This window comes from Lepisma saccharinum, chromosome 4, assembly GCF_977018435.1.
Source record: "Lepisma saccharinum chromosome 4, izLepSacc3.1, whole genome shotgun sequence".
Classification (NCBI taxonomy): Eukaryota; Metazoa; Arthropoda; class Insecta; order Zygentoma; family Lepismatidae; genus Lepisma; species Lepisma saccharinum.
Window position 1 is genome coordinate 20,318,256 of NC_139232.1, and position 15,004 is coordinate 20,333,259.

The 15,004-nt window shown below is 38.6% G+C and overlaps 1 protein-coding gene across 3 annotated transcripts in view; it reads left to right on the plus strand.

The window, feature by feature from the left end:
* LOC145986395 (diuretic hormone receptor-like) overlaps positions 1–13,360 on the plus strand; it is a 942,340-nt gene extending 928,980 nt beyond the window's left edge. For 2 of the 3 annotated variants that reach the window (XM_083120362.1, XM_083120363.1), the window contains exon 12: positions 10,940–13,360. In XM_083120362.1, the coding sequence (XP_082976488.1) occupies positions 10,940–11,153 (214 nt within the window). In that variant the 3' untranslated portion in view covers positions 11,154–13,360. The remainder of the gene's footprint in view (positions 1–10,939) is intronic. The other variant, XM_083120364.1, reaches the window with a different exon arrangement.
* The last annotated feature ends 1,644 nt before the right edge of the window (positions 13,361–15,004 follow it).

Sequence of the window (15,004 nt, forward strand, 5' to 3'; positions counted from 1 at the left end):
TACGTTTTTGTGCCATCTCTAATGCAAATGGATGAAATTTAAGGCCATAATCGATATTCGCTCTTCAACATAAATCAAAGTCCAGATTTTACTTTAGCACTGAAGGAACGTAACATCATTGGAATAACTCTTTTCAGGAAATGTAGATACATTTAGACAGTTAGCAGACAATATTTGAGTTCTGTAATTGATTTTCTCTTTCAATTATAGCTCTTTAAAAATGTTCGTTTTTCAGTTGTCCAATATTTTCGTCCCAATCTGAATTCAATTTGGTTGTGTAATATTTAAAAAATGCAATCTTTCCTCCCCCTCCCCCATCCTGCCGAGCATTGAGAGGGGCTGTTGTTCGTGTGTATTGTTATTTTTATTATAGCTATAAAAAGTAGGGTGAATTATTTCGTCTGAAACTGTCCCGTTTACTACATTTTCTTGAGACGTGTTGTACGTAAATAGCTGGGTACAATGAGGAGTCGTACGTGATGATGTAATATGAAAGACCCCTTCTTCTCTTTCCCAGCTTCATACATGTTGGACCAAAGAAACTGGGATCTGTGAAACAAGATCAGCGACATTACACGTCTTGCTGTAAATGAGGTTAAAACAAATGAACATACGAGAAGTAAGAGGAAGCAGCACACAAGAAAAAGATCCTTTCATGTCATCTCTTGGGAGACCTCACTCTGAGATGCTTCATGAGCTGACGCAAAGCAGAGAGAGAGAGAGAGAGAAAGAGAGAGGGAGAGAGAGGGAGAGAGAGAGAGAGAGAGGGAGAGGGAGAGAGGAAGAAGCATATATATATTATTCCTTCTTCCTTTTTGTCTACAAGTTTATTTCTAGGATTCATTCCAGCATCTGTCACATCCACACATTTGCCCCCCTCCCCAGTACCCTGCTGTGTCCCACCCCCAGCACTTCCAACGTGGCGTCTCTTCTCGACTAATGTAATTTCTCGGTGGATTTTTATCTTCCAATTTCCCCCTGACGACAGCAGAAGAGATGTGGGTGTGTTTGTCTTAAAATGTCAATCAAAAACTCAGAGAAAATTATCTAAAAATGAAATCGGTAGGTTGCGAGAAAGACAGCTCAATTTTTGCCCGCGATAATTGATTGTGGTCCTGTGGATCCCCAGCAGTGTCACTGTTAGTGATAACATGTTGAATTATTGAGAAGGATGTCTGCACAAAAACTTTCTTGTTCTAGTCGACTGTACGAAATTAGTGCTACCCCTCTTCTTTAGTTCCGTTTGTGTCTCTCCTTCTCAGAACTGAATTGTGGGGGCGTTCGGAAAGTCACGGGAGTGGCTGTTCCTTAAATCCTCTGGTGAAGATTGTAAAGTTCGTTGTAGCGTTTTTCAAGTTGATTTAAGTACGATGTTTTTCAAGTTGATTTAAGTACGATGTGTGCAGTTCGTTCTCGCATGAAACGCAAGGATCAGGAAGCTTGCTTGTTTACTTAAAATCATAAGTTACTGAACTAACTGGTTCCGAAAGTAGAATATAATTGTAACAGGAGACATTATGAAGCAACTTACACAAGTTGAGTATGCCTTTGTTACGTTTAGGCAGTTCGCCGGGTTAAACTGCTTGGCTGCAAGAGGATGTGTGCATGAGGAATGGGATAAATTACGCTCATTGCCCTTTACCAATATTTAATAGAATCGCACAAGTGAGGCGGGGGGGGGGGGGAGATCACGCACGAGCAAGCAAGATATCTAAACACTGATAATGATAAACTCAAAGTGTCACCACTGTACCTGTTTCCTTCGTGGTTCCTCGGCTGAGTCACGACGTGGCACTGTATCGGTCCATCGAAGGTGTCCTCAGTGGGTTCGCCCAAACCTTTTAAACGGACCGAATTAACACTGTCACTTGCAAGACACTTCGCGCTTCGCTCCCTCGATCAAGACTCTCTCGGTGACCTCTCGTCAGCCGGAGACTGATGGCGTTTTTTATTACACAGCATTTTATTCTGGCCCGAGGCACCTTAAATGCCCTTAAAATGTGATTCATATGAGCACGGGTGTCTGCAATGAGGTTTATTTCTAACTGATAGACTGGTCTCTCGCTACACACCATGTGGAACGTTCCATAAATAACGCACTGTCACTGACGCTTTCGCCTAGTGTGCACCTTAAGTCGGCAAATTAACTGGTTTCACCCGGTTAACGAGGCCAGTTAATTTGATTTAATTCGTACGTTTCGCTACGACTGGGAACGCGCTCTTAAAGTATCACCGCCCCGAGGCCAGAGTAAATATTGTGAGACTATTTTCCGTGAAGGTGCTTGTTTTGTATTTTTGTTATTTTGCGTCGCTTTTGTGCCACCTTTTGCGACGATGAGAATGAGAATTATATGATGAAATTGATTAAGTGACACTCACAAAGAACACGTACACCCACGGAGGGAGTTGCAGCCTGGAACTTCGATGGTGGGAAAGTCGATCACTGAGCTGTGCAGGTGTTTGATTGATTTATTGATTTGGTTTATTTTACTTTGCATTTTCTGCCACTTTTGGCTAATATGTGAAGATGGGGATGAGTGATGTGATGAAATTGATGAATGGACACTCACAAACATCCATGCCCTGGTCGGGATTCGAAGCCTGGACCCCTAGGGTCGTAGCGCAATGTGTAACCACTCCACCCTGTGCAGGTGATGTTACGTCAATACTTTAGGAATGAATTATTCTCGTTGTATACAATCGCTGCGTGATCTAAATGCACTTTGCAAACGTCAGCAATTTTTTTAAAAACATTTTCCGTATTATCAGTATTATCAGTATCTTGATAGTCGATACCAATAGAATGACTAAAGGTACAAGTGAGTTGTTTCGAAAAAGTAATTTAAGGATTTCATGAATATTCGAAATTTTAAAAAGGAGGCTTTTATGTGAGGGATTACACAGTACAAACTTAATGACATACTTTTTTCTTTAACTTCGAGAATTTTTGTTAAAGGAAGTCTGCAAAATAGATAACTATTGATTAGAATATACGTGTTAACGGCATGAAAAGTAAAAAATAAGGAAAAAAGTTGTTCTGGATATTCACTCATTGTGTAATAATAAAATAATTTATGTTCATTTGTTACAACAATAGTTAAATTATTATTATTATTATTATTATTATTATTATTATTATTATTCATTCATTCCACTATTCTGTTTTATATCAACGGCCTGACCGACCCTTCAAAATATTCTGGCAATCTATTTAGCAAGAATTAACAAATATTCAATTAAAACTGTGAAGCCTAGAAGTAAAATGATTATGGTAATAATATCGTATTACAACAAATAAGAAGAGTTTAATCTAAACCAAATCAAACCGAGTTGCGCAAGCAGCCCTAGCAACTTTCGTTGGGCGCATCGAGTCCCATCGTCGCTGTTTATCGCTTTCGATTTGATTGATTGATTGATTTAGTATATTTTACTTCGCGTTTTGTGCCTCTTGGCTAATTTGCGAAGATGGGGATGAGGGATGAAATGATGAAATTGATGAATGGACATTCACAAACAACCAAGCCCGACCGGGATTCGAACCCGGGACCCTTGGCGTCGCAGCGCGATGTGTTAACCACTCGGCCACAGGGTCGGGCTTATCGCTTTTGAGGCTGGATCTTTTGGTTCCAAGTAGCTTCCGAATTGACCTCACGATGCAGGGTCAAATTTTGGAGATTCTACCACCGAGAATCGAACCAGTGACATCTCACACCGAGAGCAAGATTAGGTTACGCATGAGGACGCTGATTGAATAAAGTTTCTACAAACTATTTCACATATATTGTTTGATAAGTACATGCATGTGCACGACACCACGAATAATTACACTTGCATCAATTTAAGAGTTGTGAACACCTCTTCATGGCTTTCTGGTGTATGTATGAGCAGGCGAAATCCTGACACGCCAAATTCAAATAAAGTAAGTAAAAACATGCAGTGAAGTAACGATAAGAAAGCAACATTAGCTCTTGATTTGATTTGGCAGTTTGCCATCCCAAATTTTAGGGCTCTCCTAACCTACTGGATCGTGGCCTAAATCTGTCTACTCCTTTTCACATTTACTCTTTGCAAGCTATTCACTCATCATCTTTTGTCCTCGCTGGCTGAGTTTCCTTATTGAAAATGCTTCTAAGAAAGTAGAAATTTCAAGACTAAAATTAATTAATTATTTTCCGGGAAGATAAAGCAGGAAGTCAAAGTTTCCAACAATTAATCGAGAGGAAGATTCTTTCTCGGTTCTAGGTAATTTTAGAACAAAAATCTTTCCACTCTTTCTAGAGATAATCGTGAACTTGAACAAGAAAAAGGGGAATCCACATTCTTTGCACAGGTTTTAAAACACCAGCAACCATTCTCGAAAAGCCGTTTAAGGCAGCATTAATCACATTTGCCACTATGGTCAAGGAAAAATGGTACTTTTCTGTAGCGCAGGAGACCCGAGTTCGATTCGCGGCGTGGATGATTTCATGACTATGGGAATTTTCCCATTAATACCCTTACATAATCTGATCTGTGGCTCAAATGTAGGTACCAGGAGGGTAAAAGAGACCAGAAGTTGATCCTGATCATATAACCTCCTAGATCGAGAATGTGTTGAAGCCTACCTCTACAATGCAAAGTGGATATCTTTACCTTTTATTATATAATAATGATTATGATGATATTAATAGTAACAAAGATAATAATAATAATAATGGGTTTACCAGAGCCCAAGAGTTTACCAGGGATCCTATAATGAATGACATTATTCTATTGTCTTGTGAGTGACGCTTTCGAGATTAGAGATTAGAACAATGCACCTTGTTATCTTTCCTGGCTTTGATTGATTTTGCATCGCTTTTTGCAACTTTCAGCTTATCGCAAAGATGATGAGACAAAGATAACATTCATGCCCAGGTTGGGATTCAAACCCTGACTCCTGGCGTCGTAGCGCGCTGTGATAACAACTTTTTTATTTCTTTAACGAATTTCTCCTGTCAATGTCTTTCAATTCTCACATATGTCAGTTTTACACAATTCTCCATTTTAACATTCAGGACAATACAGCTATTCATGTCTTACCCAGGATTTAAACCCGGGACCCCTGGTGTTGTGATAACCACTCTGCCCAACGGAAGTCGGCTCTTGGCTTTGAAATTTTGTAAATGTTGTGCTGATAATGCCTTAGAGATAACGGCAACAGACACTTTGAACTGAAGTAGAGGGTTCATGCACACGACGAACTGCGATAGTTACAGTTCAGACTGCACCCTACGCTTTCCACTGAATGTGCATCAGGTAATGTATCCATTTAAATAAATCACGCGAGTAAGACAGGGTAAATTGGTGTATGGAATTCGGTTTCCGTAACACTACTTAGCCTAATGCTATTTATAGCTGTCAAGTGTAAACGTGGAGGTGACACTGTCAGGAGGGCTTAATCATGGCCTCTATTAATCACCCTACGCCTCTCTCTCGCTGGTTCATCAGCTTCCATGTCATAAAAGCATATCCAAAATGGGCTTCAGAGGATTAGGCAGCAGCGGGGTTGTTCCGAAGACAATCAAGCAACTCTAGCCTAACTGGAAATTGATAGGCAAACAATTTCCCGCAGCGTTAAATCCTTAACTCAGCGGTTTTGCCGAGCGATGGAAGCCTGGCTGCTGTTTTCTTCATGTTTACCACTAAGTGATAGCAAATCTCCAACCTCCGTGGCGGAGTGGTTAGCACAGCGCTTCCACGCCAAGGGCCCCGGGCTCGAATCCCGGCCTTAGTATAGGGTAATCATATCGCCTTTCATCCTCATCGTTACAATTAGCCGAAAGCGACAGAGAACACTCGTAAAATAACATATTTCAATCAACTAATGTATTATTTACTTTTCGAAGCCTATAATAAGTTAAAGTCGATATTTGACACCAGTATTCCAAGATTTAAAACAACTATCATATATCTCCCATTCCACAAACAGTGCTTTAGGTATTTTCCACTCTTACGGCGGCCGGTCCTAGTCCTAGGGAAGTGGGGAGCGGGGATTACACCGCAGACCAACCAGACAACAGCAGTTACTCCGAGATACACTACGCGGCGGGAAGAAGTACTACGTGAACCTCGTTCTACTGGCTGCTGCGTTTCTCATCGTGCTGGATTGGTCGCTTCACCGCTCCCCACTTCCCTTGCCAGCATTAGGATCGGCCGCCGTAACAGTAGAAAATATATTTAACGTCGTCGCATTGTAATCAATGGTCCCGGGTTCGATACCTGGTGGAGGGACATAGTCGTTTGCATCTCACTTTAAACTGCAGATCCAGTCCCGACTATCCTATTTGGGAATAACGTTGACTTAAAACTCCAACTTGTCTGGGTACCAGACGTCCTCTTTTCCCGGACATGTCCTACATTTTCGCCTCATGTCTGGCGTCTTGGAGGAATTTGAAAAATGTCATTTTGAGCGTCACATAATATTAATTAGGAGAATACGTGCTTCAGTTGAGCAAAGAGAAATCATGCAACTTACAAGTCTATGCACTGTAGGCCTACTCCCAAACTCAATAGTAAAATTCATTTGGATTATGTCATTGCCTAAGAAAACAACAACAGTTTGTCCAGCTAAAACACAAACGAAAGCAATTAATGAAGAAATTTTTCGGACCACATTACAATGATTACTCCGTTCAGAACCTGAGCAGAATTTCTTGCCTTGGTGTTTGTACTGATGGAACAAGGCTTTTCCCATTCTTATTCAATATTTTGATTGTAATGCAGGGGTTAGAGGAAACAAAGTTATTTAACTTAAAACTACTCCACATGAAACATCTGGAACAATATCAATATACGTTAATTGCTGAATATTTGTTTGCCATTCCAGGTCATAATGTAAATGTTGAGAGACAACATTCATTACTATCAGCACAATCGACTTATGAGAGAAATATTTTTTCGTAAAGTCTGTGAAAGGTATGGTACTGGTTCAGTAAAATTTCAAAGAGTTTGACTGTTCCATCTCTCATATTAAATATATCTTGACTAAACCTGACATTTTGAGGAAAATTGGCTCCTCGAAGAGGTATCAGTTAAAACATGTAGTAAGACGTGTATTGTTTAGTATTTATTACAGCCGTCCCCCGTGGCGGAGCTGTTAGCACATCGTGCTACGACGCCAGGGATCCTCTGTTCGAATCCTGGCCTGGGCATGGATGTTTGTGAGTGTCCAGTCATCAATTTCATCATATCATCATTCATCCCCATTTTCGCAAATTAGCCAAAAGTGGCACAAAAAGGGAAGTAAAATAAAGCAAATCAATCAGTAAAATCAGTATTTATTACAAGTTTGGAAATTTTGCTTTCAAGAAATTCATTAAGAAATCAATTTATTTAAAAAAAAAACTGAAAAGTGTCAATTTTGAATTACTTTCTAGCGTGAAAAAATTCTCTCGGACTATCGACCAGGTGAGTTGTGAAAAAAAACATAGCTTTCGAGAGCTAATGTGACTCTCATCTTCAGGGTAGAAGTGAGAGACTTCTCCCCTGAAGATGAGAGTGACGATAGCTCTCAAAAGCTTGGAATCTTTTCACCTGGTCGAAAACCGGAAGTCTAGACATAATTGACTTTATTGTTTATGATTATTACATACTTTATTAATTAATATTTAATTTCAAGGGTATATATTAATTAATGTGCACATCTTTAAACATTAGAAAAGTATTTAGGTCACCTGTAAAATTGTTCGTATCGGGGCATCAACCTTTCACAAAAGAATGTACCGCGGTCTCACACTGGTCTATACCAAGTTTCACCGTCATCCGTGGCTTCCAAAGGACTGGAAACAGTATTGGAACTTTAATTCTAACCACGAGATCAACTCAAAATGATCAGTTGGAGCACTTCGTTTCGTTGCTGATGCTAAGGATGATAAGCATGTTGGGATCCATAAATAGAACAATACCTGGCGATATGTTCCTCTGGGCGCCTAATATCCACTGCAACTGGAAGCAATACTCGGAAACAGTGTGGGCGAATGATGCAAAATGCCGTTCATAAAACGCATTTCAAAATTCTCGGTAATAACAATTTCGTTGAGTACTTTCTCTCCAGGCAAGAATAACCTCGCACCTGTACATTACACACTAAAACACACTTTTGCCTGCGGATCTGCAGGAATCACCAGCCCGATGACATTCAAATTATCTGCATTGCGGACTTGCCTTATTTTACTACATTCCACATTTCTTTTTCTATGCCCTGATGTCGTGCATAGAAACTATAACTTGAAGTTAAGCATTCAGAATGGAGACCCTTAGGATCGAACCCTGATCACCCGCGTGCCAGTCAAGCACCTTACCGGCTACTATTTTTGTCAGTAAATTAATTTGTATGTTTCTTATTTTTCGCGGTTTTTCTGTCCCTTTACGCGAATCGTGACGATGATTATAAATTATGTTTGTTTGTTTGAGTTTCTTTTAAAGTCCACATTTATGCACAGATAGGCAAATTGGGACTGGACCTACAGTTTAAAGTGGGATCCTAACCAATATGTGCCGGGTATCGAACCCGGGACACCTTGATTGCAAAGCGACGACGCAACCACTACGCCATCGGGGAGACCCTGATTATAAATGATGATTAGGTGAAAAGATACTGGCAAGGAACAATGACGTACGCATGGAAAGCTGATGTAGTTTAGCCCCTCCCGAAAATATGAGAAAATCAAAATTTTGAAATGAAGGAAGTAAATAATTTAAGGTAAAACCAAAGTCATAAATGGAATCTTCCCTTAAAATGACTGCCCTTAATAATTTTTGTCTTTGAACAACTTTTAAAACAAAATCTAAAAATTGAATTTACGCAATATTTTATAGTGTATCCCGCTTCTACCTACAAAACTGCTATGTGATATACACTTTTTAAATTCCAGCCCCCTCCGAAAAAAATCCTGCATACGCCAGGACGAAGGAACGCCCAGCCTGGGACTCAACCCGAATTCTTTGGTGGGAATATTGGTACATAAGGCCAGTAGCTTTCCGAAATTTTAAGATTGAAACAAAAAATTATCTTTAACTAGTTGGAAAATCAACCTGTAAAAAATACATTTCACTTATGTAAAGTCACTCACCTTTCGTACTAATACTGACAAAAATCATCTTTCTTTTCTTTCTTCATTTCATTTATATATTTAACAGAGCATCCCAAATACACTATTAGCCAATTTACATTACTGTAATTACAATAGTAAGTAACAATAAAGGTAACAGTAGAAAGTAACAATGAAAATAACTACTGTATATAAACTAGAATTACGTACATGTGATAAAGTGACTTACATATGTTTACACAAGAACCTTCTAAAAATAGCCTGGTTTCCTGAAATATCTATTCGGTTTGGAAAATTGTTGTTGTATTAGCTAGGTAGTCTGTGGAGAGACGGCACTAGAAAGTTAATTTCTTGGAGAAGGCAATAATTTTTCTAATGTTCGCATTGGTTATTTTATGAAGGAATATGTGGTCTGCCATCGTGAGGAGTGTGATTATTTAACATTTTCAGAAGAATGGGATTTTGCAAGTGTTTTAAATGCGGCAATATCCGTCGACATTTTGAAGTTTTGAAACATTTCATGAATGCATACACATCATTACGGGGCCCTTGAATCTTCCCATTCCTATAAGGGTTTCTCCACCTCTATGTGCAGTTCCACCAAACTACAATGGCGAGTGGAATAGACATTAAGGTTCTATCCGTTCTGGGATAATTTCTAACGAGATCTTTATTTTTCTCTCAAAATTAACTGCATCAGCGAGGTATTTGTAACGATTCTGTCCAAAGGACAAAAGCCATCAAGTACGGACCAGAAGGTATATCCTGAGACACTTTCCGCCATTAAGTAGTCTGTCGTCTGTGGACTGTTGGCAATGTATATTTTGTCAAACAAGGCGACTGACCATGTTGTTGCACGAGTCCCTTCGAAAGGGAAGAATATGATACCAAGCCCTTAGAGGACAAATCACTTTCCTATTGCCTTTGCAATACCTGTTCCTCGTGTGTTGGTTGCCTTCCATCTCCTCCGTTGTGAACGTGGCAACCAGGCGTTCAAATTTCCCTCGCGAAGGAAAAAGCAAACCTGGCTGGTAGAGAACAAACATGTGCTGTCTCAGCGCTCCTGCCACTGGGTGGAAGAACTCACATGATCGCTGGCAAGCTCTGCCACGAAACGACAAAATAATGAGTCACGTGAACTGTTTCAGGTTAAATCTTCCAGTAACGTATTCTCAATGTTACCGCGTTCACCGCCGGTAAACCAACTTTTCTCAAATAAGTTTATACATTTAGTTTTAATATAGGGGAAATCGCTCATTACATATTATGGAAGCTATTAAAGTAAGCTTTTAAACACGAATTTAAGTAAATTACACAAGAACTTAATGACTGGTTTATGTACGCCACTGATCACTCTACATCGCACCCTTCTGGGGACCGGGTTTCCTCCCCGCTTGTATGAGGGGAGGACGAGGGAGAGGAAGAAAAATTGGGTGGGTGACTATTTAAGAACACATGGCCTTCGTGATCAGTTCCACTGTAGCAAGCAGCGTTTGCTTGTTTCTTCCTGCTTTCTGTGCCATTTTTGGCAGAGGCAGTGTTGCTAAATGGATATAAATTAACTTGCTTCAGGGAAATCCAGGTCTTAATTATAAGTTGGTGGACTTCTGTCTTTGATTTACATGCATGCTTGCATTTGTGCTTTATTTCTATTATAACTAATTATTGTGGAAGTGGTCTATAATAAAGATATATACAATGAGGTCAAATGTTCAGAATGCTCCGCTTTTCCCACTTTTTAATCATATTTAAGTCGATTCCACTACTTCTTTAACGACTATTTGGTCTCTTCATCGTTTTGCGTTTCTATTCCCCTGGTAATCTCCGACTGCACACAATTTTCGCCTCCTTTTCCCCTCTTTTTGCAGTCTGTACAACCAATCAACGAGCCAGTACCGTAAGAGGGCTTCGTCGGCCAGCGAAGCCACGATGACCACCTACATAGGGCCTGTGAACAACGGATACGCTGCCAGCGCTTCGAGGACATCCAACGGCTCAGGAGTTTCCACCGTGGTACATGTCGCTGGGCGATCAAGCAACGACAGCGCTTCACCTTTCATCACCAAAGAGAACGCGGTGTGAGAGGGTACCTTGTGTCCTTCCCTCATATTTCATCGGTGTTCTCTTTCTTCCTATCATGTAATTATTCTTCCCGTCACACAAGAAGCGACAATGTAATCAACTAACTGTGAGTTCGATGGAAAAAGCAGCAATGAGTGAAGTGAGTTCGTGCACATGTGTGTTTCAGAGTTTGTATGTGTTACCCTGAAGCGGAAAGCTTCAAGTTAACTGTAATTTAACGTTGTTTCATATCTTTCGAAAATTCACTTCATATATTTTTGTAAAGCTCAGGTGGAACGTTAGTTAATGAGACTGATCCTAGTGTAAGAACTAATGGTAAAATCAACTACAATTGTTAGTGTTGGATAAAACTGGATAAGTTTTTGCACTTGAGCAAAAATCTATCCAAAGTACCATGTTGAAGACGAGGCCTAATCGTATTGAATACTAGACCTATCCTGTTTTGGGGGAAAAGGGATCATAATGATTCAGTCCATGCAAAACTTTTCATTGAAGCTAGTCTTGCGCTTGTGACTAGCTGGGTATTTACGGAAAGAAAAGATGAATCTAGTAAGCTAGCACACAGTGTAGCTTGGGACAATTATTGTTAAATACATATCCTGAAGTACATTATCACAACTTTATAGTTGCTATCGGATATCAATGATCGCTGACCTAACATCAGAGTGAAAGTGTATTTGCGTGACATACTACATTTTAACTTGGAAATGTTACACGCACCAACTTCTCGGAATAAAATGTACAGAATGAAGTACTTGAAAGAAACTCATGGCTCGTATTACAATAGTAATGTAACAGAATTATTTCAATCTTTATATGAATATAGTAAATGCCTATGACAATTAAATTGAAGATTTACTTCAGTTGGAAAAACGTGAAATTGATTTTTAGAATCATAATTTTGAAGGTCAAGTACCGAGTTAAGAACACTGACAAATAACAATATATAGACAAATAACAATAATGTTTATATATCTCTCACTGGAATCTACGTCAAAAATAAGTACATATGAGAGAAATATTTCTAAATTCCATGCCTCTCTTGTTTTGACCATATGCCTGAAGTATAACAACGAGTAGGAGTCATTGTTTCCAGTCTCTACCTAGCACTTGGTCATATTGTGGACAGGTTCACACACCACAAGGTCTCAACGTGTATGGGTATAATGAAAAGTTACCTGTAAATTAGCTAATGCTGAACAATTAGTGGAAGAGTTAATGATAGTTCATGGAAGGCTCATGCATTCCTGAGTATTGCTGTAGTTCTGTTGGACATTGGCGTGTCAGCTTTTGTATTTGGAAAGAAGCAACAAAAACAGAAGCTGATTGTGTGATTTTCACATAGAATTACAGCAATACATGTGGTTAGGTTTAATTTCTGAGTTTTATAACCAAATAAAATTACATAACCACAGATATTGAAGTTAATGGTAGATTCTACAGTAACGTTCTTACGTATGTGACTGGTGCAGAGCATATGTGGCAGTGGGTAGATATCTCTTCCGATTGTATGACGTTGACACGACTTTAAGTTTATACATAAGTGGTGCGAATATTTGTTGAGAGAATAGGAAGTGGATATGGTGTTTCATTTTAATAACGATAGCTTCCTTTGGTGCCAAGATAATTGCAAAGTGAAAGACTCCAGACTTTAGTAATTTAATGCCTGTGACACTTTTTACCAATTGAGGCAATAATCGTACGAATTTAAGTATAATTAATGAAGGAATATAGTAACTGGTTTACAAGACAATGCTATTACATATACATATTCTGTAAGTTATAGTATACTGCTGCATTTGCAGTTTGAAACATATGATGCAACCAAATGATATCGATGTTGACAAACCAGCAACAATGTCTAACCCACCAACAATGGAAACTCGACGAAAGCACGGCATTCTACTTGCACTTCCATTATTAAATATTTATGTATGAGTGAAGGAACTCAAATGAATGTAAATGAATCTTATAAAATTAAAATACTTAACATCATCTTTAACACATCTGGATGTGTTTTAAAAAAAATATGTATCATGTCATGTAAATATGTAATTGATCGTTATATGTTATTAATTTCAAAGCAATTGTACATTTGTTGTGTTGTAAGTACGATACTTTATTTTACTTGAGAATTTATCAAAATTTGATTGTGAGAAAGCGCTGTGTAATTATATATGTTCAGATCTTTAATAGCCAATATATTTTGTGTGTATATTTATGTTTTATTTGATCTATTGAGATACAGTAAAACTTCGCTAATCCGGACTAATGGGTGGATAAGTTGACCGGTTTAACGAAAGTCCGGATTAACTGAAATAACCTAAATGAACTGTAGAAATTGAATTAAAAACTCCTTTATATAGCAACAAAACACGTTTATTATGGTGTATTTAAAGGGCATAGGCCTAAATACACTATACAGTACAGTAAAATGTAAAGCAATACTGAACATACAATGCATTGTTGACTTCTAGCCACATTAAAACCTTGCATTCTGCTTCTTTTTTTTTTTTTTTTTTTTTTGCCTGTCCGGATTAAGCGAAGTCCGGCTTATCGGGGTCCAAATTATCGAGGTTTTACTGTACTTGTCATTTACAGGCTTGGTTTTCGATGTATGAAATATTAGTAAAAGTACGTTTTGTCTGATATTTCCAACTTATAATCCTTTCTCATTCTACATTAGAGTAGACTTTTAACCACTGTTGTGTTTACTCCAACGTTTCGAATAAGAGTGTTATATCTCATTATTCTGAGAGATAGAAGTTTACAGCCATTTGTGGATTTGGTTTAAAAAATAAATTAAATAGTTAAAGAAATCCAGGAAAAAAATTGCTATTTATGGGAAGTTGTACGTACAAAGTATATACTGAAAGTAATGAGTCAGGTGATATTATTCAAAGTCAGAAACCACTATTTTTATTCTACCTATGGTAATACACAATTAGGACCTTCTCGTTACTTTCCACATAACATCCAGATCGGTCAACACATTTGCGCCACCGTAACTGCAGCTGGAAAATGCCACTCTTGTAGAAGTCTGTTTTGGCACGAAGTAACCACTGGTGAACATCATCCATCACCTTGGCACCCATCGTGAACAAATCTTGTGATAACCAAGAGTCTTTATGGTGTCCTGTATAGCACTGCGCCCAATGTTCAAATAATGTGCAATTTTTAGTACAGTTATTCTCCAGTTACTTTGAACAGCTTGTCAAACCAGTCCATGTTGCACGTGAAAGCTGATTTCGGTCTGCCACTACGAGGCTTATCAACAATGTATGTCTCTAAAATGTTTCACTCATTTTTTCACTGCACTGTAACCCATGCAGGCATCTCTATAGGAGTTCTGAAAACGCTAATGAATTTCTGCAGCTCCAACGGTTTCACAAACAATAAATTTCACAACAGCACGTTGACGAAACGAACCAGACCCGTACCGAGAATTTTTTTGAGGGAGGGGCCATGCGCGAAAATATTCATATATATATATATACATACATATATACAGAGATAGAGAGAGATTGAGATTACAAAACAGTTGAATTTTTTTTTTTAATTCTTGCTTTCTGTTAATAATTGTCAATAAGATTTCATACTTACATCAGTCTTGCATTCATGTTTTATCATGATTTTGTATGTGCTGCTAAGGCCCGTACTCGGGATTTATTTAAGGAGAAGGTGGTAGATCCGAATATGTGGAACAAAGAGACGATCAGAAATGCTGTGGAGTTGTCTAAATGTGAGTTACCATAAAAGGACATTTTTGCATCGCGAATGCAGTTCAAAAAACGTTGGGACAGGAATTAAAATTAATGGACTATCCCGACTAAATCACTAAATCTGACGTC